The 20,496-nt window shown below is 38.2% G+C and overlaps 1 protein-coding gene across 3 annotated transcripts in view; it reads left to right on the forward strand.

The window, feature by feature from the left end:
* LOC308326890 (ryanodine receptor 1-like) overlaps positions 1-20,496 on the forward strand; it is a 118,205-nt gene that overhangs the window by 81,145 nt on the left and 16,564 nt on the right. For 2 of the 3 annotated variants that reach the window (XM_080779947.1, XM_080779948.1), the window contains 16 exons: positions 248-418; positions 762-821; positions 1,208-1,342; positions 2,001-2,113; positions 2,907-3,003; positions 4,232-4,341; positions 4,545-4,596; positions 4,954-5,049; positions 8,715-8,814; positions 9,675-9,754; positions 9,932-10,008; positions 10,146-10,219; positions 13,269-13,349; positions 13,612-13,700; positions 13,869-13,997; positions 14,773-14,877. In XM_080779947.1, the coding sequence (XP_080636073.1) occupies positions 248-418; positions 762-821; positions 1,208-1,342; positions 2,001-2,113; positions 2,907-3,003; positions 4,232-4,341; positions 4,545-4,596; positions 4,954-5,049; positions 8,715-8,814; positions 9,675-9,754; positions 9,932-10,008; positions 10,146-10,219; positions 13,269-13,349; positions 13,612-13,700; positions 13,869-13,997; positions 14,773-14,877 (1,569 nt within the window). The remainder of the gene's footprint in view (positions 1-247; positions 419-761; positions 822-1,207; positions 1,343-2,000; positions 2,114-2,906; positions 3,004-4,231; positions 4,342-4,544; positions 4,597-4,953; positions 5,050-8,714; positions 8,815-9,674; positions 9,755-9,931; positions 10,009-10,145; positions 10,220-13,268; positions 13,350-13,611; positions 13,701-13,868; positions 13,998-14,772; positions 14,878-20,496) is intronic. The other variant, XM_080779949.1, reaches the window with a different exon arrangement.

The raw sequence follows: 20,496 nt of genomic DNA on the forward strand, positions 1-20,496 counted from the left end.
TGCCATGGAAGTGTCATAGGTAGCAATGCTGAGCATTATGGTATACATTAGTAGCGTTGGTTGGTTTTATTGACAAGGCTTTTTGTCTGTGGAAATTACCTTGCCTGGCATTGAATCGAGACTGTCGTGTGTTCAATGCAACGCAGTGTTTGCTTTTGGTATGTTCACCTCGCACATGGTGGATTGTGCCCTGGCGCTTCATAAGAAAGTGTGAATGCCTCTTGGTCCTTTATTCTCTCTCTCCCAGGGTGGGGGCTCAGATGCAGAACGTACCAAGAAGAAGAAACGGGGAGATCGTTACTCTGTGCAGACGTCGCTAATTGTGGCCGCCTTGAAAAAGATGCTTCCCATCGGGCTCAACATGTGCTCGCCTGCCGACCAGGAGCTGATCAACTTGGCCAAGATCCGATACTCTTTGGTAGCCTTTTTCTGCCTTTGAATAAACTACACCAAGTAGTTGTTTCTGAAGAGAATGGCATGTGTCACACTAATGACTTGACATAAAAATGCTGATTGGTATGATGTAAAAAAATAATAATAAGAAGAAAGAAAAAAGTGACTTCTCCAGTGGTTGCATGTGTACTGTATTACTGTATTATTATTGGATACTGTGAACAAGCAATTGTTAGTGAATTCAAAGCTGTAAGAATTACTTCTTAAAATGATTAACTTAAAAATGTATTCATAATAGCCAGCACGCTCAGATTCTAGTCTTAACAGTTTAAGTTGTGATGATCACCGAAAGGTTGTTTTACTCACAGAGAGACACTGATGAAGAAGTGCGCGAATTCTTGCAGAACAACCTTCATCTTCAGGGCAAGGTAATGGGGTGGTTCTGTAAGTTACAGCTATTTACAGTAAGTTGTTTGACTGTTCAATAATAATTACAGATGGAAAGTATTATGTTTAAAGATTACATATGTTCTAGTGAAACAGAAGATTTATGTGTCTCAGCCAATCACAACGATGGTGGCATATTTTTCATTTCAGGGCATCTTTAAAGAACCAGGAGATTACTTCTGCTTTTGTCATAGTTTGTATTCACATTTTTGAGCTTCGATCTGTCTCTTTGGCAGTAGTAGTCTACTCACATGTAGTGTGTGTAGTGTGTACAGACCCTGGAATTTGACACTTCCAGAGGTTGGGCCTTTAATTGTGCCACACTTTTTAGGCAGCGCTGGTCAGTGTCCCTGATTGTTGTGCATAGGTTGACAACCCATCCATGCGCTGGCAAATGGCTCTGTACAAAGAGATGGCAGGGAAGGATGAGGATGCTGACGCCCCGCAGAAGGTTGTGAAGAGAGTGCAGGAGGTGTCTGCTGTCCTTTACCATATTGAAGTGGTGAGTAGCCAACATTGTCACCCAACACTGAAGCAGCAACACCCAACAGGGTTGGATTTGTGGAAAATAGACATTTTCTTAACCACTTAATGACACCACATCGAAACATTCCAGTATATTTTGATTGTCCATGAATATAATCTTTTTCCTTCTTTTTAAATATTTTCTTTCACATTGTTATAACGATCATTAGACTCAGAGCAATAACCCACCTATATCCCAGACTCCCTCCCCAGTCAGAGTTCAGAGTTTAAATGAATGTAGTATGTGCAGGATGTAATGTACATACAAATGTGACTACAATTTTATAAATAGTTTATTGTAAACCAAAAGTCCTCTCTCTCACACTGATGCCAGTGTGCCTGTGATCACCCTCCTTTGTGCCAATGTTGTCACCCGTGCCTAAGGTTGCCTACCTACCCCTGGTTTAACAAACATACATACAGTAGAGTGGCAGCCAAGACTATAGATATAACCTTTTAAAGTTTGTTTACAGCCGTAAACGTCATGTGACGTGTTTAAAGGAGGGAGGCGCCCCTCACTTAATTAACACAAGTTAATTTCTTTATTTTGCCACCAGTCTCTCTCTCTCTCTCTCTCTCTCTCTCTCTCTCAAAAAAGCAATAAAACATGATATTATAAAACTCTGCTGGTCTAGACGGAGCGGCCCTTTAAGTCCAAGATGATGGTGTGGCACAAGCTGCTGTCCAAGCAGAGACGCAGGGCAGTAGTGGCCTGCTTCAGGATGACACCACTCTACAACATACCAAGGTACACTGACACAACTACTCACATGTTTTACTGAAGCCAAAGTATCACAATGCTTCGCATCGCGGCACATTGTGAGCTTGTAGATCTGCTAATTTCAAATGGCCGAAATAAATTTATATAGGGCTGAAGGGGTTAGTGTGTTTTGTAATAATAATGAAAGTAACTAATAACTAAAGTTTTCAAATAACTGTAGTAAAGGTACGATATTTGCCTCAGAGATGTAGTGGAGTAGAAGTAAAAGTACTAAAAGTACTTTTAATACTTTTTTGAGTGGTGCAACCACACCAAGGAACAGCAATGTCCCTATGGGACTATGTCCCGATGTTTAGAGTACCAGTAGGGGCAAAAGTGAGAAACAGAGAGAGAGAGAGAGAGAGAGAGAGTGTTGGACTGTTGCCTGCTAATTACAGAGAGAGAGAGAGAGAGAGAGAGAGAGAGAGAGAGACAGAGAGAGAGGCACGGGGAGAGGTGAGTTGCACCACTCAGTTCATACGTGTGTGATTTTTTATAAACAAATAAAAAGTGAGAAATCAATAGACATTATTTTGGCATATTTGTCCTCTGCATAAGAACTAAATTGTATTACTTGTCAGAGAACACGTGCAGGGTATTAAGAATTCATTGGATTACTTTTAGAAATATAAATCAATGCACTGCAACTGGCTGTATTGTTTCTCTCTCACAGAAGCACTGAATACCAAAGCAGTATACTTATACATTTACAAATGCATGAAAGACTCGAAGATAATTTTGTATATTGATTATAATTTATGCTCGTACATTTTGATCACAGGCACAGAGCTTCCAACATGTTCCTGGAGGGATACAAACGTAACTGGATCCACACAGAGGGATACTCATTTGAGGACCGAATGATAGATGACTTATCTGTGAGTTTACGTTGTGTCATTTTCCCTTCATCTGGAATCTTTATCTTAACAATGCCCCAGCAATGCTTTACATTGATGATGGAATCTTTATCTTAACAATGCCCCAGCAATGCTTTACATTGATGATGGAATCTTTATCTTAACAATGCCCCAGCAATGCTTTACATTGATGATGGAATCTTTATCTTAACAATGCCCCAGCAATGCTTTACATTGATGATGGAATCTTTATCTTAACAATGCCCCAGCAATGCTTTACATTGATGATGGAAGTCAAAGCTGCAGTCTGCTGGTACTGCTACGGTCCTTGAAAGTTAATCTCTAGTCGTGATTGCTTTTAGGACTGTAATCCATAACAAAAACAATTGTGGATCAAATTTAATTTGAACCAATCTGTATGGTACTATAGACTATGGTTGCTAATACATTATAACACAACTTGTGCTCGTGCAATTCCAGTGGTCGCGCAGGAGAGGGTGAAACACACAAAACAGCCCCAAATTATATAGGATTGGACAGGATATATATACTGTGTGTGTGTATATATATATATATATACAATACAATATATAAATTGTTATGTGCGGAGAAAAGAACACATTGTAATACAGATTTATTTAAAAAGGGGGTATAATCTGGACTAGAGAGAGACGTTACTTAATAACACTTTATCTGCACAGGCAAGGATTGAGCGTTCCGACGGCAATATCGCACGAAAAACTGTCCTGATATGGAGTGTCGGCCATTGCGTTGCGACGTAGCCTGAACCAATCAAATAACCAATAAATAGGAGCATTTTGATCTCTCAACCAATAAAAGTGAATATACCGTAGGAGGGGTGGACGATGTCGCTATAAACCAGGCTAGCCCACTTTAATATATAGTGGTATAGTTTGGTCAAGGATATATTTCGGGCTCTTACACCTGTAACCAAATTCAAGTCTGGGATCTTCCCAGTATTATAAAGTTGGTCTGTTGGCTCCTGACCAACTCCACTTGACCCATTGAATGAAAGTGCCCTGCTCATGTGCAACTGGTCAGTAGTACTGTGTCTCATTCACTGTCCTGCCCAGATTAACCCTCAAAGTCAAATATCAGTGTTCGTTTATCGATTTGTAACTATAGTACGAGAGGATAAAAATGTACGGCTCCATTATGTACCCTCTCAGAGTGAAATAAACACTCAGGATTTTACTGTGCTGCTGTTGTCTTTATCCTTGTATCTCAGAAAGCCATGGATCAAGAGGAAGGAGAAGAAGAGGAAAAGACAGAAACCAAACCAGATCCCCTTCACCAACTCATTTTGCATTTCAGCCGTACCGCTTTAACGGAAAAGAGGTTCAACTAGTTCAGACTCTCACAATGTAGTAGCGTAACTGTGTGGCAGGGCATTGTAGCTAACTAAAAACAAACAAACAAAAAATTAGAAACTGTTTCATTGCTTTGTTATATAATAATCATGATGTTTTAGAAAGAGTTTTAACAGATTTAAGACCCACATGCACAGCTAAATTTCCTTTTTGTTTTCGCCCTTGTTACAGCAAACTTGATACGGATCACCTTTATATGGCATACTCAGATATTATGGCAAAGGTGAGTCTTCATCACATCAGTTCAATTGGAAGTTCAGATGCATCTCCATAGATTTACCTATGCACGGAAATATGAACTGATTTATTCTATAGAATGCTCCAGGGATAATGTCTGCTGGCCAACCTGGAAGCTACCTCCCCTATGGGTTCCCGCCACTGATTTACACTTTCTTTGTGTTTCTGTTTACCACTTAAACCCTATATTATTTAATTGGCCGGTGTCCCACAGGGGTTTATACTTGGCTCACTCCTTTTTTACAATGACACCAAATCTCTTTGCCGTATAAATCTTGTATTTTGTGTTCACCTATTATGACGTGTGTGTGTGTGTGTGTGTGTGTGTGTGTGTGTGTTTTAGAGTTGCCATATGGGTGAGGAGGACGAAGGGGAGGAGGAAAATGAGTTGGAAAAAGCTGAGGATGAGATGTCCTTTGAGGTGCGACAGTCAGAACTGGTAATGGGCGTGGAAGGGGCAGGGAACCGGGAACACACACTGGAGTGGTAGCTCTCTACGCATCGAGTGACCTCATTATCCACCAACCATTATCTCTTTCCATAACGATCTCTTTCGTATCTCTTTCCCCCGTCGCTCCTGTCCGTGTCCTGTTGGTCTGCGTGTCCTGTCCTCTGTGCCTGCATGCTGTGCCTCATGCATGTGATGTGTTGGAACGCAGGCGTGCTGTGTTATATCGCCGACACAGTGAGGAAGGGAACGCCACCATGAGTAAAGCCTGATTTATATTTGTGTCACACACCGAAAACACCGCAAATCAGGGGTCATCAATATGTCTGTACACAGACAAATGTGTCCGCGGGAAATACAAATGTTTTATTTTGTTTTTTATTATTTGGTCATAAATACCCTGACTGTCAAGTCTCCAGGTTTTCTTCAGAATATGTATCACACTTAATATGGCACATTAGAACTAGTTCTCGTGGTTTTCAAATGTTTTATTTGCAAGGACCCCCTTAACTCTGAGAGTGTAAAATATTGTAGGCACATTTGTAGACTCTCAGAGTTACAGACCTGTTATGGTCATATTGTTTCTGGTAATATTATTGTCCACTCATTTTGTATGTCTGTGGCAAAAAAATTAAATGACAAAAATGTCCACCACATGCCAACATGGCGATGACCCCTGCGCAAAATGTGCACACCATTAAGTATAACTCAGGCTTGAAGATAAAATGAAAGATTGTAATATTATGATTTTGAGCTTCTACTATGTGAGACTGTCACTTCATTTCTGTGTCGTGATAGGGTGTTTAAATTATACTATTGACCATAATCATCACACAGTGCTCATTTGGTCATCATTGGAAAATCCCAGGCTGTTGGGGGGGCAATAATGCTACAATACTCCCTTTTATTGCCTCCATTGCCTGATGATCTGTCCTTCATTACATTAACCTCTAAAGTGTCTGACTATGGATCAGTAGTGTATGCACACCATACTTCAAATCTGGATAATGACACTGTCAACTTCAGCTAGCTAGGATCAAGGTTTTGGAAATGATTCCAAAGAAATTTAGAGACAGTCTGAGTACAGTCTGTTCTGCACCTATGGCACAGTGTTTAGTGTTTGGCCTTACCTGGGGAGCATGTAGACAACCATGTGTCTGCCATTTATGTCCTTGTGACAAAATAAGTTTCACAAAACAGTGTCTTGTCAATGCCGTGAAGTAAAAAATAAAATAAAACTCTTTAGTATTTAAGAGTCTAGGCATGTCAGATTTGTGTAGCTTCGTTCACACTATCAATAGCTAAAGATTAGACAGGATACAATGTTACAGTGTGGTGTTTTAATATTGATTTAATTGTGAGGCAAGTTAGTTTCACTGTTGACAGTACATTTTTATATACTTTCCATCGTCTTCCTAGCATAATTGTGTGTGAATATAAGAATGGTTTTGGCACCCTGAATGTGCATCTTCAAAGGACATTTTTCAGAAAATAATTCGCCTAAACGTTATTATATTTACATGAGTCGAGGCAGAACTCTGAAAATGCCATTACGGGTCCCATCAAACTCCATTCAAAATATAAAAGTGTCTGAACAAAATTAACCCTTGCTGTTTCTTAAAATGTAATTTAACATTGACACCACGTCTACTGAATAATCATGACACACCTCCCTGTTCTGTCAGTCTCTCTGTCTCTCCCTCTGTTTACATCCTCCCCTCACTGTTTCATAATCGTAACATATTCATTTGTATTAACCGAATGCTACTAACGAATGTCCCCTCTCCTAACACACCTAGGTTACTGACAGACTACAGTGAAAGCCAGCATAGAATACACCACAGTGAAAGCTTCCTTAGTCTTCATTCACATAGAGGGATGCTTTGGAACTCGACAATCTGCAAAACTCACATAGTGACGACAGAGACATCAGTCAGAGCCATTTGTGCTCCAAATATGAGGTCCAACCGCATTAACACATAGCGGGTTGTCCTTGGCCAGGCATACGTGGGTGGGGGGTGGGGGGGTGGTGGGGTGGGGTGGGTGGGTGGGTGGGTGGGCGTTGGTGCTTAGGAGGGTGTAAATGTGACAGTTGGGTCTGTATTGATGTTGGACACCGACAGTGGAATTCCCTGTTGCAAAATCCTTAGTGTTCATTTTACTCTCAATGATTTTGCAATGTGACAGTGGGTCAACTGTCTTCCTCCTACAGTAGGTCGAATACTATAAGTACAAATGAAAAGGAAAGTTGATTTGATAGTGCTCAAGAAAATAGTGCTGGAGAGAAAATGGTCTCCAGCCTATGAATCCGTCAAACCATTTATTTAAGCCGAAGTGCTGGTGAAATGACTTTGACACAGTGTAAGTCAATGTAGCGTCAACGAAGACACCTTGGTAAGCTGTATGGTCCTTTGCAAGGTCTTCTACCGCGCGAAGGCCATTCAGGGCTATTTGCTGTAGTCAATACGTTTGCTTCCAACCAGCAAACGTAAAGAAGTAGTAGTTGTTAACGATTCTGAAGACTAATAAACTGGAATGAGAGAATGTGTGTGAGTGACAGGTAGATAGCACCAATAATAATAATAGCGCAACAAACAAATACTTACTGTAACTGTAGAAAGAGCTTTGGCTAGCATAGAGGAAAAAGTGAACTAAGCCATAAATTAACCATAAACCACCCTACCAGAATATTTGTCATGAGTCATAAATTAACAATGTCCTTACAAAGTTAAATGATGTTGGTACCCTGTACAATCCTGCATGTTAATTTAACTCTGAGCACGTACAAATATAACCATATAGGTCCATATGGTTACATGTACACTTAGAGAGTTAAAGTAACACCGGATTTTACAGTGTATTGATTTGATGTTACCCAGTCAGAGTATGAGTGAGCGAAGTGTGATTGTGGAATTACTGAACATGAATGGATAGAACGGGCAACATTTTTCAAATCGGCACCTGTACTGTAGGATCAGATTGCCGACAGAATCCTGACACTGGTGGACTATTTAATTTGCTTGATTCATCTCAAACATTATACCTACAACAGCATTGGGAAAACACAAGTGTCCTGAAGTCATTCATGTATGATTAGAAAAAAAGTAAAAGACGATATAATTGTGCACATCTCAATGCCTATATTTAGGCCAGGTGCTGGAAGTCAGGCATCAAGGCAAACTTCAAGGAAGAGAAAGAACATTCGAGTTTCTAGAGCTCCGAGACTTACTTTATTTAGAGGCAACAAATTGCAACGTTTCGACCTACACGGTTTTCATCAGGCAAATATGGGCCTAGGCCTATTTGCCTGATGAAGACATTGTAGGTCGAAAAGGTTCAATTTGTTGCCTCTAAATAAAGTACGTCTCGGAGCTCTAGAAACTAGTGTGCGGATGTTCTTTCTCTTCCTCAAAAAAACGATATAATGACAGCAGAACGAAAACCTGTGTTCAAATAATGGTGTATTTTCTTTTTCAAGTGAATTACAAATATTTAAGAACTGTATGACTTCAGTGATTGAACATTGAACCAAGAACTACTAAAAACTGATGGGATGAAACGTCCAAGATGATATAGGAGGTTCTGTTCTATCCATTCATGTGGAGATGTAAATGCAAACTGCAGGGACACTTACACTGTGGTTATGCTTAACATAGGAAAAGGAAATGGAGAAGCAAAGACTCCTGTACCAGCAGTCCAGACTCCATAACCGTGGCGCTGCAGAGATGGTCCTGCAGATGATCAGCGCCTGTAAAGGTAGGTACACTAGTACGGCTGTGCAATATGTCAATATTAAATTGGTATGATGTTGACTGAGACTTCATTGTAATGATGTGAACATTGGTGGAAAGAGTATTCACATTTTTTACTTAAGTAAATACTATCAATACTGCAATATAGAAATACTCTGTTACAAGTAAAAGTCTGGAATTGAAAATGTACAAAAGTATTGGCATCATAATGTACAAAGTACCAAACATAAAAGTACTCATTATGCAGACTGTCCGTTAAACTTGAAAAGGGACTCCCTTTTCAAGTTTTCAAATGTATAAAAATATTGGGAAAATAGCAGATCTACAAGCTCACAATGTGTTGCATCACAAAACAGATTGTGAGCTTGTAGATTGGCTATTTTCTAATGGCCAAAATGTATTTTGGGCTGAAGTAGTTAATGTATGTTTTGTAATAATAATCTGTAACACTTTAGAATAACTATCCGTTATAACTAGTTAATAAATCATTCAAACTCTACAAAGTAACTATTGTAACTAAGTTTTCAGATAAATGTAGTAGAGTAAAAATACAATATTTAGATGCAAGATGTAGTGGTGTATAAGTAAAAGTATTGTAAATTGTAAATATAGTATAAATACCTCAAAATTCTATTTAAGTACAGTACTTATTTAAGTACTTTGTTGTGTTACTTTACACCATGTGATACTGCAAGATGTTGTCTTTTCCTGTTATCAATCACTTTATACTCTGTGTCTCAGGAAGTTGGTGGCCTGTTTTGCAAGTGCTGAATTTCCTCTGCACTTCGTCAGCAAAAGAAAAGTGTACTTGTGGTATTTAGTGCTTTACATAATCCTATCTGTCACTTTTTATGTTGTATATAGGTGAGACTGGGATGATGGTGTCTGCCACCCTCAAGTTAGGCATTTCCATCCTGAATGGTGGCAACACTGAGGTGCAACGGGTATGTACACTCTATTGAACAACATCAATGGAGTACAAAAAGTTTTAGCCTTTGCTTGTTATTGATGATCGGTTTGCCAGATAAGAGACAGCCTGCAAGAGTTTCTTCACATGCAATGTTGAATTTCATTTCATATGATCCAGACCAATACCAATTATGGATGTCGTTTCTTTGCAGAAAATGCTGGAATACCTGAAGGATAAGAAAGATGTGGGATTCTTTCTCAGCGTTCAGGCTTTGATGCAGACATGCAGGTCAGCTTCCATTCTCTAAAAGATGATTTTATACTTCACATAATGGCTGATCTACATGAAAATCACTGGTCATGTACAGTACATGTACTGTATATATAATATATGTGTGACTTGTTGTATATTTGTGACGTGCACAGTGTCCTGGATCTAAATGCCTTTGAGAGGCAGAACAAGGCAGAAGGCCTGGGCATGGTGTCAGAGGAAGGCACAAGTAAGTCACCACCAGACTGCAGTATTTTAAGAAGTATTTAATTTCACGTTATATTTTCCACATGCAGGCGAAGTTTGTTCTAAATCCTATCCAAAAGTTTTTAAATTTGGCTAAAATGGTTAAGCCCAATGAATCGAGCCCAATTGATGTTATGAGAAGTAGTCGGTCTACAGTCTCACAACACGTTGCGAATGTGACACATTGAGAGCTTGTGCTGTAGATCGACTGTTTCCTACACTTATAGTAGTATCACAATGATACGAAAAGAGCGTTTGTTTAGTCATCTCTCCAGCTCTTTAAACATACAATAACAAAACAAATTTCACTTTAAGCCATGAACACATGTATCAACACGGAATCTATATGTAATGCTGAATGCTGATCCAGCGATGATTATACAAATTGGAGGATTTTTGTCACATTGTCATTGACACAACTGAGCTAATTAATTAATCAAATTGACAGAATAATATGGAAAGGCTCTGCAATTAATTCCATTCATCTCCCTGGAAGTGTTGTTCCGTTGTGACTTTTAATAGTTGTTGATTTGAATTGAATGAGTCATGTCCTAACCTGAAGGTTTATGAACTGCAGGCAGACAGAGGGTGGGGATCACACAGTAATCAGGATATAATTGAAGGAGACAAGTGGGCAATAATATGTGGCTGGGCAATATATAAAATAAATTATTTAAAACTTTTGCCTCGATTACGATAAAATCAATGCGAACATCGCCAACATGCGACTGGTTGTGAGCTTGTAGATCGGCTATGTTCACTATTTTTGTACGCCATGATCCATTATACAACAAAAATGTTGTGTCGATTCGTTAAATAAAATAAAACATGACTTGATTATTTGATTACCTGCAGGATTAAGTTGGTTATTGGTTCTAAATGTCAGTTTGATATATTATTTTTGGTTATTGTCCAGTCCTAGCAACTTAAATGCCACTGTCCTTAACCCTTCCAATGAACTTTTGTCCACGTCCCCTGTCTGCCGCACCACTCTAACACCTTGAATTGGCGTTTCAGGGAATTCCATTTTTACAGTATACGTTTGTTTTATAATTTGCGTGTTGCTAGTTGAATTTCTAATTGTTTTTTTCCAGATCGGCATTTGACCCATAGTGCATTTTTTATTTTGTACCTGCACGGTGAAATCCGGAGCATTAATTGAACTCCGAAAGTTGACAAAAATGTACCCTGTTCGGAGTTGAATTTACACTCATTCACCGTGGTTAATCTTCACCCTTCCCATGTCCTAGTCCTCTACTGTTGTCAACACACTGACCACCCTCTCTCCCCTCCCCACGATCACTGCCTCCTCCTCCTCTTCCTCCTACTCCTCCTCTTCCCTTGTCTTTCCTTTCATGGCCATCAGACAAAGATCGGGGTAAATTACATTTCTGTCCATCTGTTTATTTACCTTTCTCTTATTTTTCTTCCTCTTTCTCTCCACTGTCCCCCCTGTCATTTCATCTCATTTTTTTCTTATGCTGAGATTCCACCAAGAGGGGATTGGTTGCCACTGTCCATGTTAAAAATAATGTATTTTATAGACAATTTGAAAAATACAAAAAGTCTTCATGGCAGCCCCATGTATGTTGTCAGCTGTAATCGGAGGGGGAAAACATAGGTGTCACTGTTTATTAATGATTTAAAAATATTGCACTCACAAACTACTGCACCTGCAAGTAGTTCCACTGTAATGTTACAAAATATATTAAAAATAGCTGCCAACACCACTAACTTTTGACTCTATTATGACAAATGATACATTTCTGCATTCATTCATCTGACAAACATATTTCAAATAACTTTAAACTTATTTTCAGTCCTCCATCCATTCTCATCATCACTAAACATGGTTGCCAACATCAGTATGTTGGCAACGTGTTTTGCTGCACAATCACGGATTGTGATTTGTGTCCTCAGCTCATATCACCATAATAACCTCATCTCTCAACAATAGATAAAGGATCAATGAAGAATCAATCAAGGATCCATTGTCATATTTCCTTTGGGTGTAGCACACATATCTCATTCTTTAACTTCCAATGAATGCCTCCTTGGACATTGCCCCAACCTGTCTGCCTCTTCATTGTGTCTCACTAGAGGAGTGGAGGTCTGTGCTGCCTGCATGGCTTGTCTGTGTGTCTGTTATAACTGTTGTTTTGTCACCTCCTGTCTTGTAGTATTGTCCCTTGTATTTGTTGATATCGGTGTATTATGTCTGTTTTAATACAGTACTGTTTCTACTTGATTAACAACTTTCTTTGTGAATTGTATTTACAAATTACAAAGACAATCTATTCTAGGCATTTAGCAAATGCTCTCATTATCCAGAGCAAATTCAAAGTTTAAAATCGGAGTGAATGGTATGAAGCGTGTAACTACAGTAAGTACAATTTAGAGGTATTTTTACTTTTTTGGAGTATTTCCAATTTTCAATACTTTTACTTCTACTCCACTATATCTCTGAGGACCATCTTAACACCATAGTACAGAGGAATAGCAACAGCACACAATTACACAATTACAGTTATTTATTCAGAGCAAAACCATGAATGATGTCATAAAAGGCTACAGTACAGGTATGTAGTATGGATGTGTGTTTACCATTATGTTCACTCTATTGATGATTAATAAATAAACCTGCCACTTCAAATGTGTACGTTTACAGTTTACACATAGATGAGCTGCCCTGTTTCAGTGTTTCATGTGTCTTAAATGTCTTGTTAGTATTCTCTGTTTTGAGTCTGTTTTGCCTGTTGTGAGAATGCATTGTGTTTTATACCTTGCTGCAAGCCAACACTTTATGATTTGGAACCCTAAACTTGCACTTGCCTGTTCATCGTTGGATGCACACAGTCAAATTCTGTGTTAATTTACCATTTGTACAAATTTAACCAAATCACCAATTTGGCTATATTTGTACACTCTCAGGGTTAAATTAACACTAAAGATTTCACAGTGTATGCTTCTAATTTTGACCGTACAGTCGTTTTGGCAAGGTACTTTGATGTTTTCCTTTCCATTCCGTTTAGGTGAGAAGGTCATGGCGGACGATGAGTTCACGTGTGACCTCTTCCGGTTCCTGCAGCTGCTTTGTGAGGGACACAATAACGGTGAGAGTCAATCACACCTCCAACCTGAGGAATGAGCTTCAAACCGAGCTTGGTATGGTATAAAACATACTGTAGATGAGTCAAATGTCGCTTTACAAGGTAGAAAGCGTACAGGAGTCAAATGTTGCCTCTTACAGTAGAAATTAAAAAGCATGCAGGAATCATATGTGATCAAATGTCGCTATTCAGTGTTCGCAGTAAAGAAATGTGCAGTAATCAAATGTTTACTGTTCGCAACCCTTCACATTGGTCTCTATTGTAGATTTTCAGAACTACCTTCGCACACAGACTGCCTGTACCACTACCATCAACGTCATCATCTGCACAGTAGACTACCTGCTTCGATTACAGGTGCTGTAAACTCTGACACTCTGGTTATTACAGTAGGCACACTGTACATTTGTGTAAATGTGCATGCAAGTCCAGTTTGCATTATGTTATGTGCATCTTTTGGCAGTGTAAAATATGCCACAACCTCATGTCATTTTCATACGGCTCCTTGTTTTGTGCGTGCAACAGGAGTCCATCAGTGATTTTTACTGGTACTACTCTGGCAAAGACATCATCGATGACCCAGGGAAGAAGAATTTCTCTAAAGCAATGACGGTGGCAAAACAGATTTTCAACAGTCTGACTGAGTACATTCAGGTAAATTGAGTTTGAAAAAGAAATTGATTTTAAAAACGAATTATATTTGGGATTTTTTTGAGTGAGCCATGAATGCCATTTGATCCACAAAAGCTGGTGCACCACTGTCTGCACTGCAATATAATATGCATGGTTTGACGTTCACTTATTGCGCCCATGATGTATTGATTGATAGCCCCGACTACTGAATACTCTCAGAGTAACATTAATGCTGAGGACTTTGTACAGAAGAAAATAATAATAATAATCAAATGGTGGTCCACGGCACAGTGCAGTGGTTCTCTGCATTGTGCCTCAGGGTCCAAATGGACCCTTACAGATCTGTAACTCTGAGTGCAAAATGGAATGGAATGGAACCAAAATGGAACCAAATGGACCGTTACGGGTCCATTTTGTAAACTCTCTGAGTTATTGAGGTCCTTGAAATGAAATAGTTTGAAGAACCACTGGCCTAATCAAACTGGGGGTCCTGTCGGACGGATTAGAGCACAACCACTGCTCTAATCCGCCGTCGTCTGAAAACTCACCTATTCAGACTCTACTTTTTGCCTGTAGCACTTGCTGCAGCACTTGCCCTAGCCTAGACGACTTTGCAGGCGCATGAAAAGGCTATAATGTGTAATTATAGTGATAGTAGAGATTAAGTAGAGATACAGATGTCAGGTCATTATTGATCTATCTTCCTATAGTGTTTATTGTAAATCTAATGCTTACTTTAAATCGCTCTGGATTAAGAGCATTTGATAAATGCCTAAATTGTAACACTTGTGCCCAGGGCCCGTGCACAGGGAACCAGCAGTCTTTGACCCACAGCAGGCTGTGGGACGCTGTGGTGGGCTTCCTCCACGTCTTTGCTCACATGATGATGAAGCTGGCACAGGTACGAGCTCATTAAACCACACCCTTTCTTAACTGTCAACTGACTGCTGTGAACAATATTAAGGAAACACAAACATCATCATGACATGCCTTAGATAATGACTGAATGATATTAGTTATTTATAATAAGCAATCATATATGTACAGTATACAGTATTTCATTTCTTTGATTTAAATGCTTAATTTAATTTGCATTCTTTGATTATTGTGGCAGTTTAACCGTTTCTATCTGGTTACCTTATCATAATTGTCAAAAACATAAAGAAATAAATCATAAATAACAAAAATAGCCAATTAACAGCTCACAACATGGTGCGCTGTGATGCGTCGTGAACTTGTAGGTTGGCCATATTAATTATTTTCCTTTTTTTGTTTAAGCTATTTAGCAAGGGGCGGGAACCCCTAATTTATAATCTGAGAATCCTTGCCATAACATACTTGTGACTGTGAGGCCTTTTTCTGAACTTTTGTGGGAGATTCTGCATTTGCTTCTTCTGTGGAATGAGTAAAGCGAGCCACAGGAAAGTGTTAATGTTGGTGTTTCCTTAATATGTAGAGCATTCGCCCGAAATTTGCCGATACAGAGATTTGGGTGTTTGGAGGGAACGGAGGGGGCCTAGTATTGGCCGGTGGAGTCTGGTCAATGAAGTGTATATACTGTAAGGTTTATCTGGTTAATTAAATATATACAGCATTCACACCATACTGTAAATAATAGATATATGTTTTATTACACATGCATGAGGAAATTTCATGTGTATTTTTGCTAGCCATAAGTCCATTGAACATGCTCAAACATTTTGTCTTAGTGGCTGCCAATATGCACGCACACTGTTCACAAAATACTCACCAGCCTGCAGTTGCAAACGTTTGTGTATAGAGCTAAGACACATGGTTTCTTCCTGTGCTCACAGGTGTTTTGACAATTCATTTTTCACAGATTTCATTATGGGCTGGTTTCAATGTGGTTTTACACATTCAGTTGGTCCTGGATTTACAAATCAATAGAAACGATTAAATAAAGTAAAATATATAAATTATAATTATATTTTTAATATTGTTAACCTTTGATATACTTAGTTTTTCCAATGTATGTATCACTTAAATTACAGGATGGATCAAATGTGTGGAACCATGTTAATCCCAGTAAATATTCAAATCTGTATGTTACATACTGCACTGTATAAACAAAATGGACAAAATGCTTCCGGGGCCACCATGTGACTTCTCCACTCTATAGGATATGTTGTGCATCTTTTAGAAAATATTGATTTTGCATTAAAAATGATATGTGCAACAGTTGTGTTGTGTAAACGTAATATTAACTCATAAGCGAGACATGTGTCAAACAAGTCACGTTTGACCATGTACAGTAGTAATAGTAGTAGTAGTTTGTAGTCTGGAATGACTGAGGAAATCACGTTTGATGCACAAACACCTCTTGTTACCGGTATGTGCTATGAGTATGAGGTCATGGAAATCAATCATTTACCCACTCAATATTCAGCATGTGCACACGGACATCACGCACATGCATACCGTACAATTATTATCTGGTTTGTGCAGTAAGTGTACCCCTTCAACTACTGTGGTACACCAATTAAAAATGATTGCGTATTATATAGGTTAGGGTAGGTTTGGTGATTTTAGGCCTACGCTATATACAGTATGTCTCTTACGGTGGTGGGGAAGTGGGGTGGTCCTTGATTGTTCGAAATATGCTAGTGGTCCAGCGATTAAACAAGGTTTGCGAACCATTGCCTTACGGTATGTAGGTGTACCTGCAGATAACCAGCTGCGAACACACATTCCAAACAGGGTATGTCAAAATAGATCAAAAAGTGCCAGTCTGAGACCTGAGCAAATCGCCGTTGTCGTGTGGAAGACTGGGAAACAGTTACTTTTCAGGAATTTTTTTTATAATCTGTGTTCCGATTGATCCAAATAAGTTATCATTACTCTATTTTAAAAAGAAAAAAGATTTATAATAGTGATTTCCTGATTAGAGAAAGTGTGTGTGGCTGTGGCCAACATGTCATGAATTACATCTCATTTGAATGTAATGTACTGTACGTAATCTCTCAACCACCCTGTGGAGCCTACAAATGGCTCTTTTTCTCTTTTCTTTTAGCAATTTGACATACCCTGTTTAGAATTCTTAATAAACACTGTAAACGTGAACTCATTATTTCAACCTTTCGGCTGACTTTGGAGCTAATATTATCTGTGAATTCAAGCACTATAGGTGTGTATGGGACAAATAAAATAGGACTAAATTCACCAAATACAGTGGTGGAGTAGAATACTACTTGAGTAAAAGTAACTTTAATGACCTTAAAAAGTAACTTCAATAATCTGAAATTACCTCTTTAGTATCAAAAGTAAATATCTAAATAATTAATTCAATCTACTTTTTCATCAAAAGTAAAAGTAAATGCTGTTAAATTAACTTTATTCTGTATAGTACCATCTTACAGATGAAAATGTCAAATTTGAGGGCAAATTTCAGCCCGCAAGAAATCCTCCTCCCTTCAATGAGTCTGACCATACGGTGTACAGTATATCTTAGATATGGCCATGGGTGATGATTGTTGCATCTGCTGCTGTCATCTTCCTTGGTAGCTTGGTAACATACTGACTGGCCAGGCTGAACGCGCTGACAGTAACCTTGCCACGTTACCAGGCTTTCTGGCAGTAGCTTTGAAAAGGCTGGTTTCTATTCTGAATTAACCAGTGTGATCCGGCCTAGAGCCTGCTTACTCTAAAAAGTCTGTGTCCGGTTTGTGCAGCAGTGTTATTGTTGTTCGCCCACATGAATGTCAAATTGAGTAGCTTAGTTTCACCGGTTGCTACGAGTTGAAATAAAACATTTACCTACCAAACAAAGTATTCCAAGGAGTACTTGAGTACAGATTCCCAGGTTACATTTTGCTTGGAACAATAGCACTGCGTCACAGACTGGAAACCGAATGTTTGGACTAGGTAGGCTGAGGCTCTAGACTGGATCTGCAATCTGCAAAGCAAATTGATCCCTGTCTATGCTGACGGCATTAATAACTTGGGCACTATTTTCTTTTCAATGGGATTTTCTTTTACTGGATTAGAATGCCAATGTACTGTATTTGAGTAAAAATTTAATTGTAGCATAGTAAGATGAAAATACTAAAAATAGACGAATAAACAAATTGAGTACATTTGAGTACAGTACACGTCCTCAGAAAAAGTAGGCTAATTGTATTTATAAAAGTGATAATGAGGGACATCACACACACTATGTCCCACATTATTAGGAAAACTGAACATGGTGTTATCACCATGTTGAAGCAGTTGTCCCTGCTTCTTCCCTGAACTTTGCTCCTAAGTTATAATATAATTTGAATAATACCACTCTTACCACATTCTCCCTGTATTTTAAAGTAAGCATTTATTATGAATAGTAAAATGTGATGTTCTGGTGTGTTGTATATTAAATGGAATTACAATATTATTAGATGATGTAAGAAAACGAATGCAATACTGGAAGAAAGAAGATAAAACGTATTTTGAAATGTAATAGTGTTTTATTTTTGACCTGTTCACAAAATCTTATGATATATATTTACATATTTATTTAAACTGTCTTTCACATGGTCAATGAAGGGTAAAGTAGGTATTCATTTTATTTATCTATTGACGTGATATGGTGTTACTGTTTACTGGCTGTACTTCAACTTCAGATTCTTTTCTCAGTTTGTTTTGTTACTCATTTGCCTTTTTAAGTTGTAAATGAGAATGCTTGAACAATCACAAATCTATACATATTTACATACAGTATGGATAGGGTTCAGTGAACAACAGAAAACATTTTTCATCACATTATAAAAGGTTATATCAGGACATTCCTACATTGACCACTGTTACATATCACCATATGAACCAATTCCTTATGCATACATGCACGTGATTACAAGATCTTCTGAGAAAAGGATCTGCTCTTTAAAGGCAGGGCAACAGATAATAAAAAAATCTGAATATTCAAATAATGTGGGAAAAAAAGTACTTTATGATGTCACAAGTGGAAACAGTCCACCCTGGTAAACTCACTCTCACACTCCCTATAAGAGGAATCCGCAGAGCGCTGCCCTGAGCGCAATCATAACTGCCGTGTCAAATGGCTCTTAATTATCGCTTAATAGTCTGCAAATTCATCTATAAACTAAATTAACAAATACAAGGATACTTATATCATCCATTCCATATACATTTAATGTAACCTTTTACAGCCGAGAAAGGCCTACAGAGCATTGCAAATTCAGTATATCTGGTTTTCTAACGCTATAAATGTACAGTGTAGTGTACATTTTTAGGCAAATGTTGTACTCAAAGTACTGACAATATAGCTACTTCCTCCACTTGTGATGTCATCACTGCGCAATTGCATTTTTGCACATAATTTAACACTTAATACATTTTATATAATTTCCATATAATTATCCGAAAAAGGAACGGATATTGTTGTTTAGATATGGACTAGTATGCAAATATCAGAAGTTGTCGCTTATCTGTTGCCTTACCTTTAATCTCCAGTGTTGGAATATATGTTTTAATGTTACACTCATTCAGTGTGCCCATATTTAACAGTTGTAAGACTGATGTTGTTGACTCTCCCTCTTTCATATCATTAATAAGTAACCTGAGGGAAGATGCTTGAAGACGTTTCATTTGTGGTGTGTGTTTTCAGACTAATTCTGACTAATTCCAATTTACAGTTGGATACAATGCACCTTGCAACACTTCTAAGGTGTAGAATAATATTAAATGATGTCATTGCTGTCGGGTGGAAACCTTGTATGTCCAAAACCTTTTACTTTTTTATTATTATTATACATTTTTTTTTGTAAAATATTGGAAATACTACTGGGTGAAGAATGGTTGTTAAACGTCTGAATCGTCTAGCATGATAATATATTGTAATTATTAAGGAACACTTCACCTATTTTCAACCATATCTTCATAATATAATTGGTAATCACTAATGCTTGTTATAAGATGCCGTCTACTCACTATGCGTCTCAATGGTGGGATGGACAGTGGAGAAACATGCCTACCAGTGACATCATAGATGAGGATTCCAAGCTAATAAAAACTACAGGCATTCCAAATAAATACATTGAAATGACCAAACCATCCTATAGATGGCATCAATGGTAGGCTGTTCTCTGAACTGTCCACATCTCTACTCTAAGACACAGAAATCCTGCCATTTCAGGTCGAGACCCAAAAGAGAGACGTTTGCCCGGGGCCCAAACTAGTGAAAATAGCAGATCTACAAGCGCATCAGCTATTTTCACTACTTAATTAGTATAATTAAGATTAAGAATTAGATTTGCTTGTTTGTTGTTTTTTAAATGTATAGTTTTTTACTTTTTTTTTATTTTTTATCTTTTGAATAAAAACAATTATGTAAAAGAAAATGTAGGAAAAGAAAATTGAATTTTTACTCGACTGTTTGGGAAACTGTTAAAAAGCATTAGTGGAACAATTATATGAAGATGGATTTCAAATGTGTGAAGTTGTCCTTTAAATAAATGCACAAATACCAGGCTTCTCAGGTCGGCTATACTGTAAGTCACAAGCATGA

This window comes from Protomyctophum bolini, assembly GCF_963924005.1.
Source record: "Protomyctophum bolini genome assembly, chromosome: 13".
NCBI classification, from domain to species: domain Eukaryota; kingdom Metazoa; phylum Chordata; class Actinopteri; order Myctophiformes; family Myctophidae; genus Protomyctophum; species Protomyctophum bolini.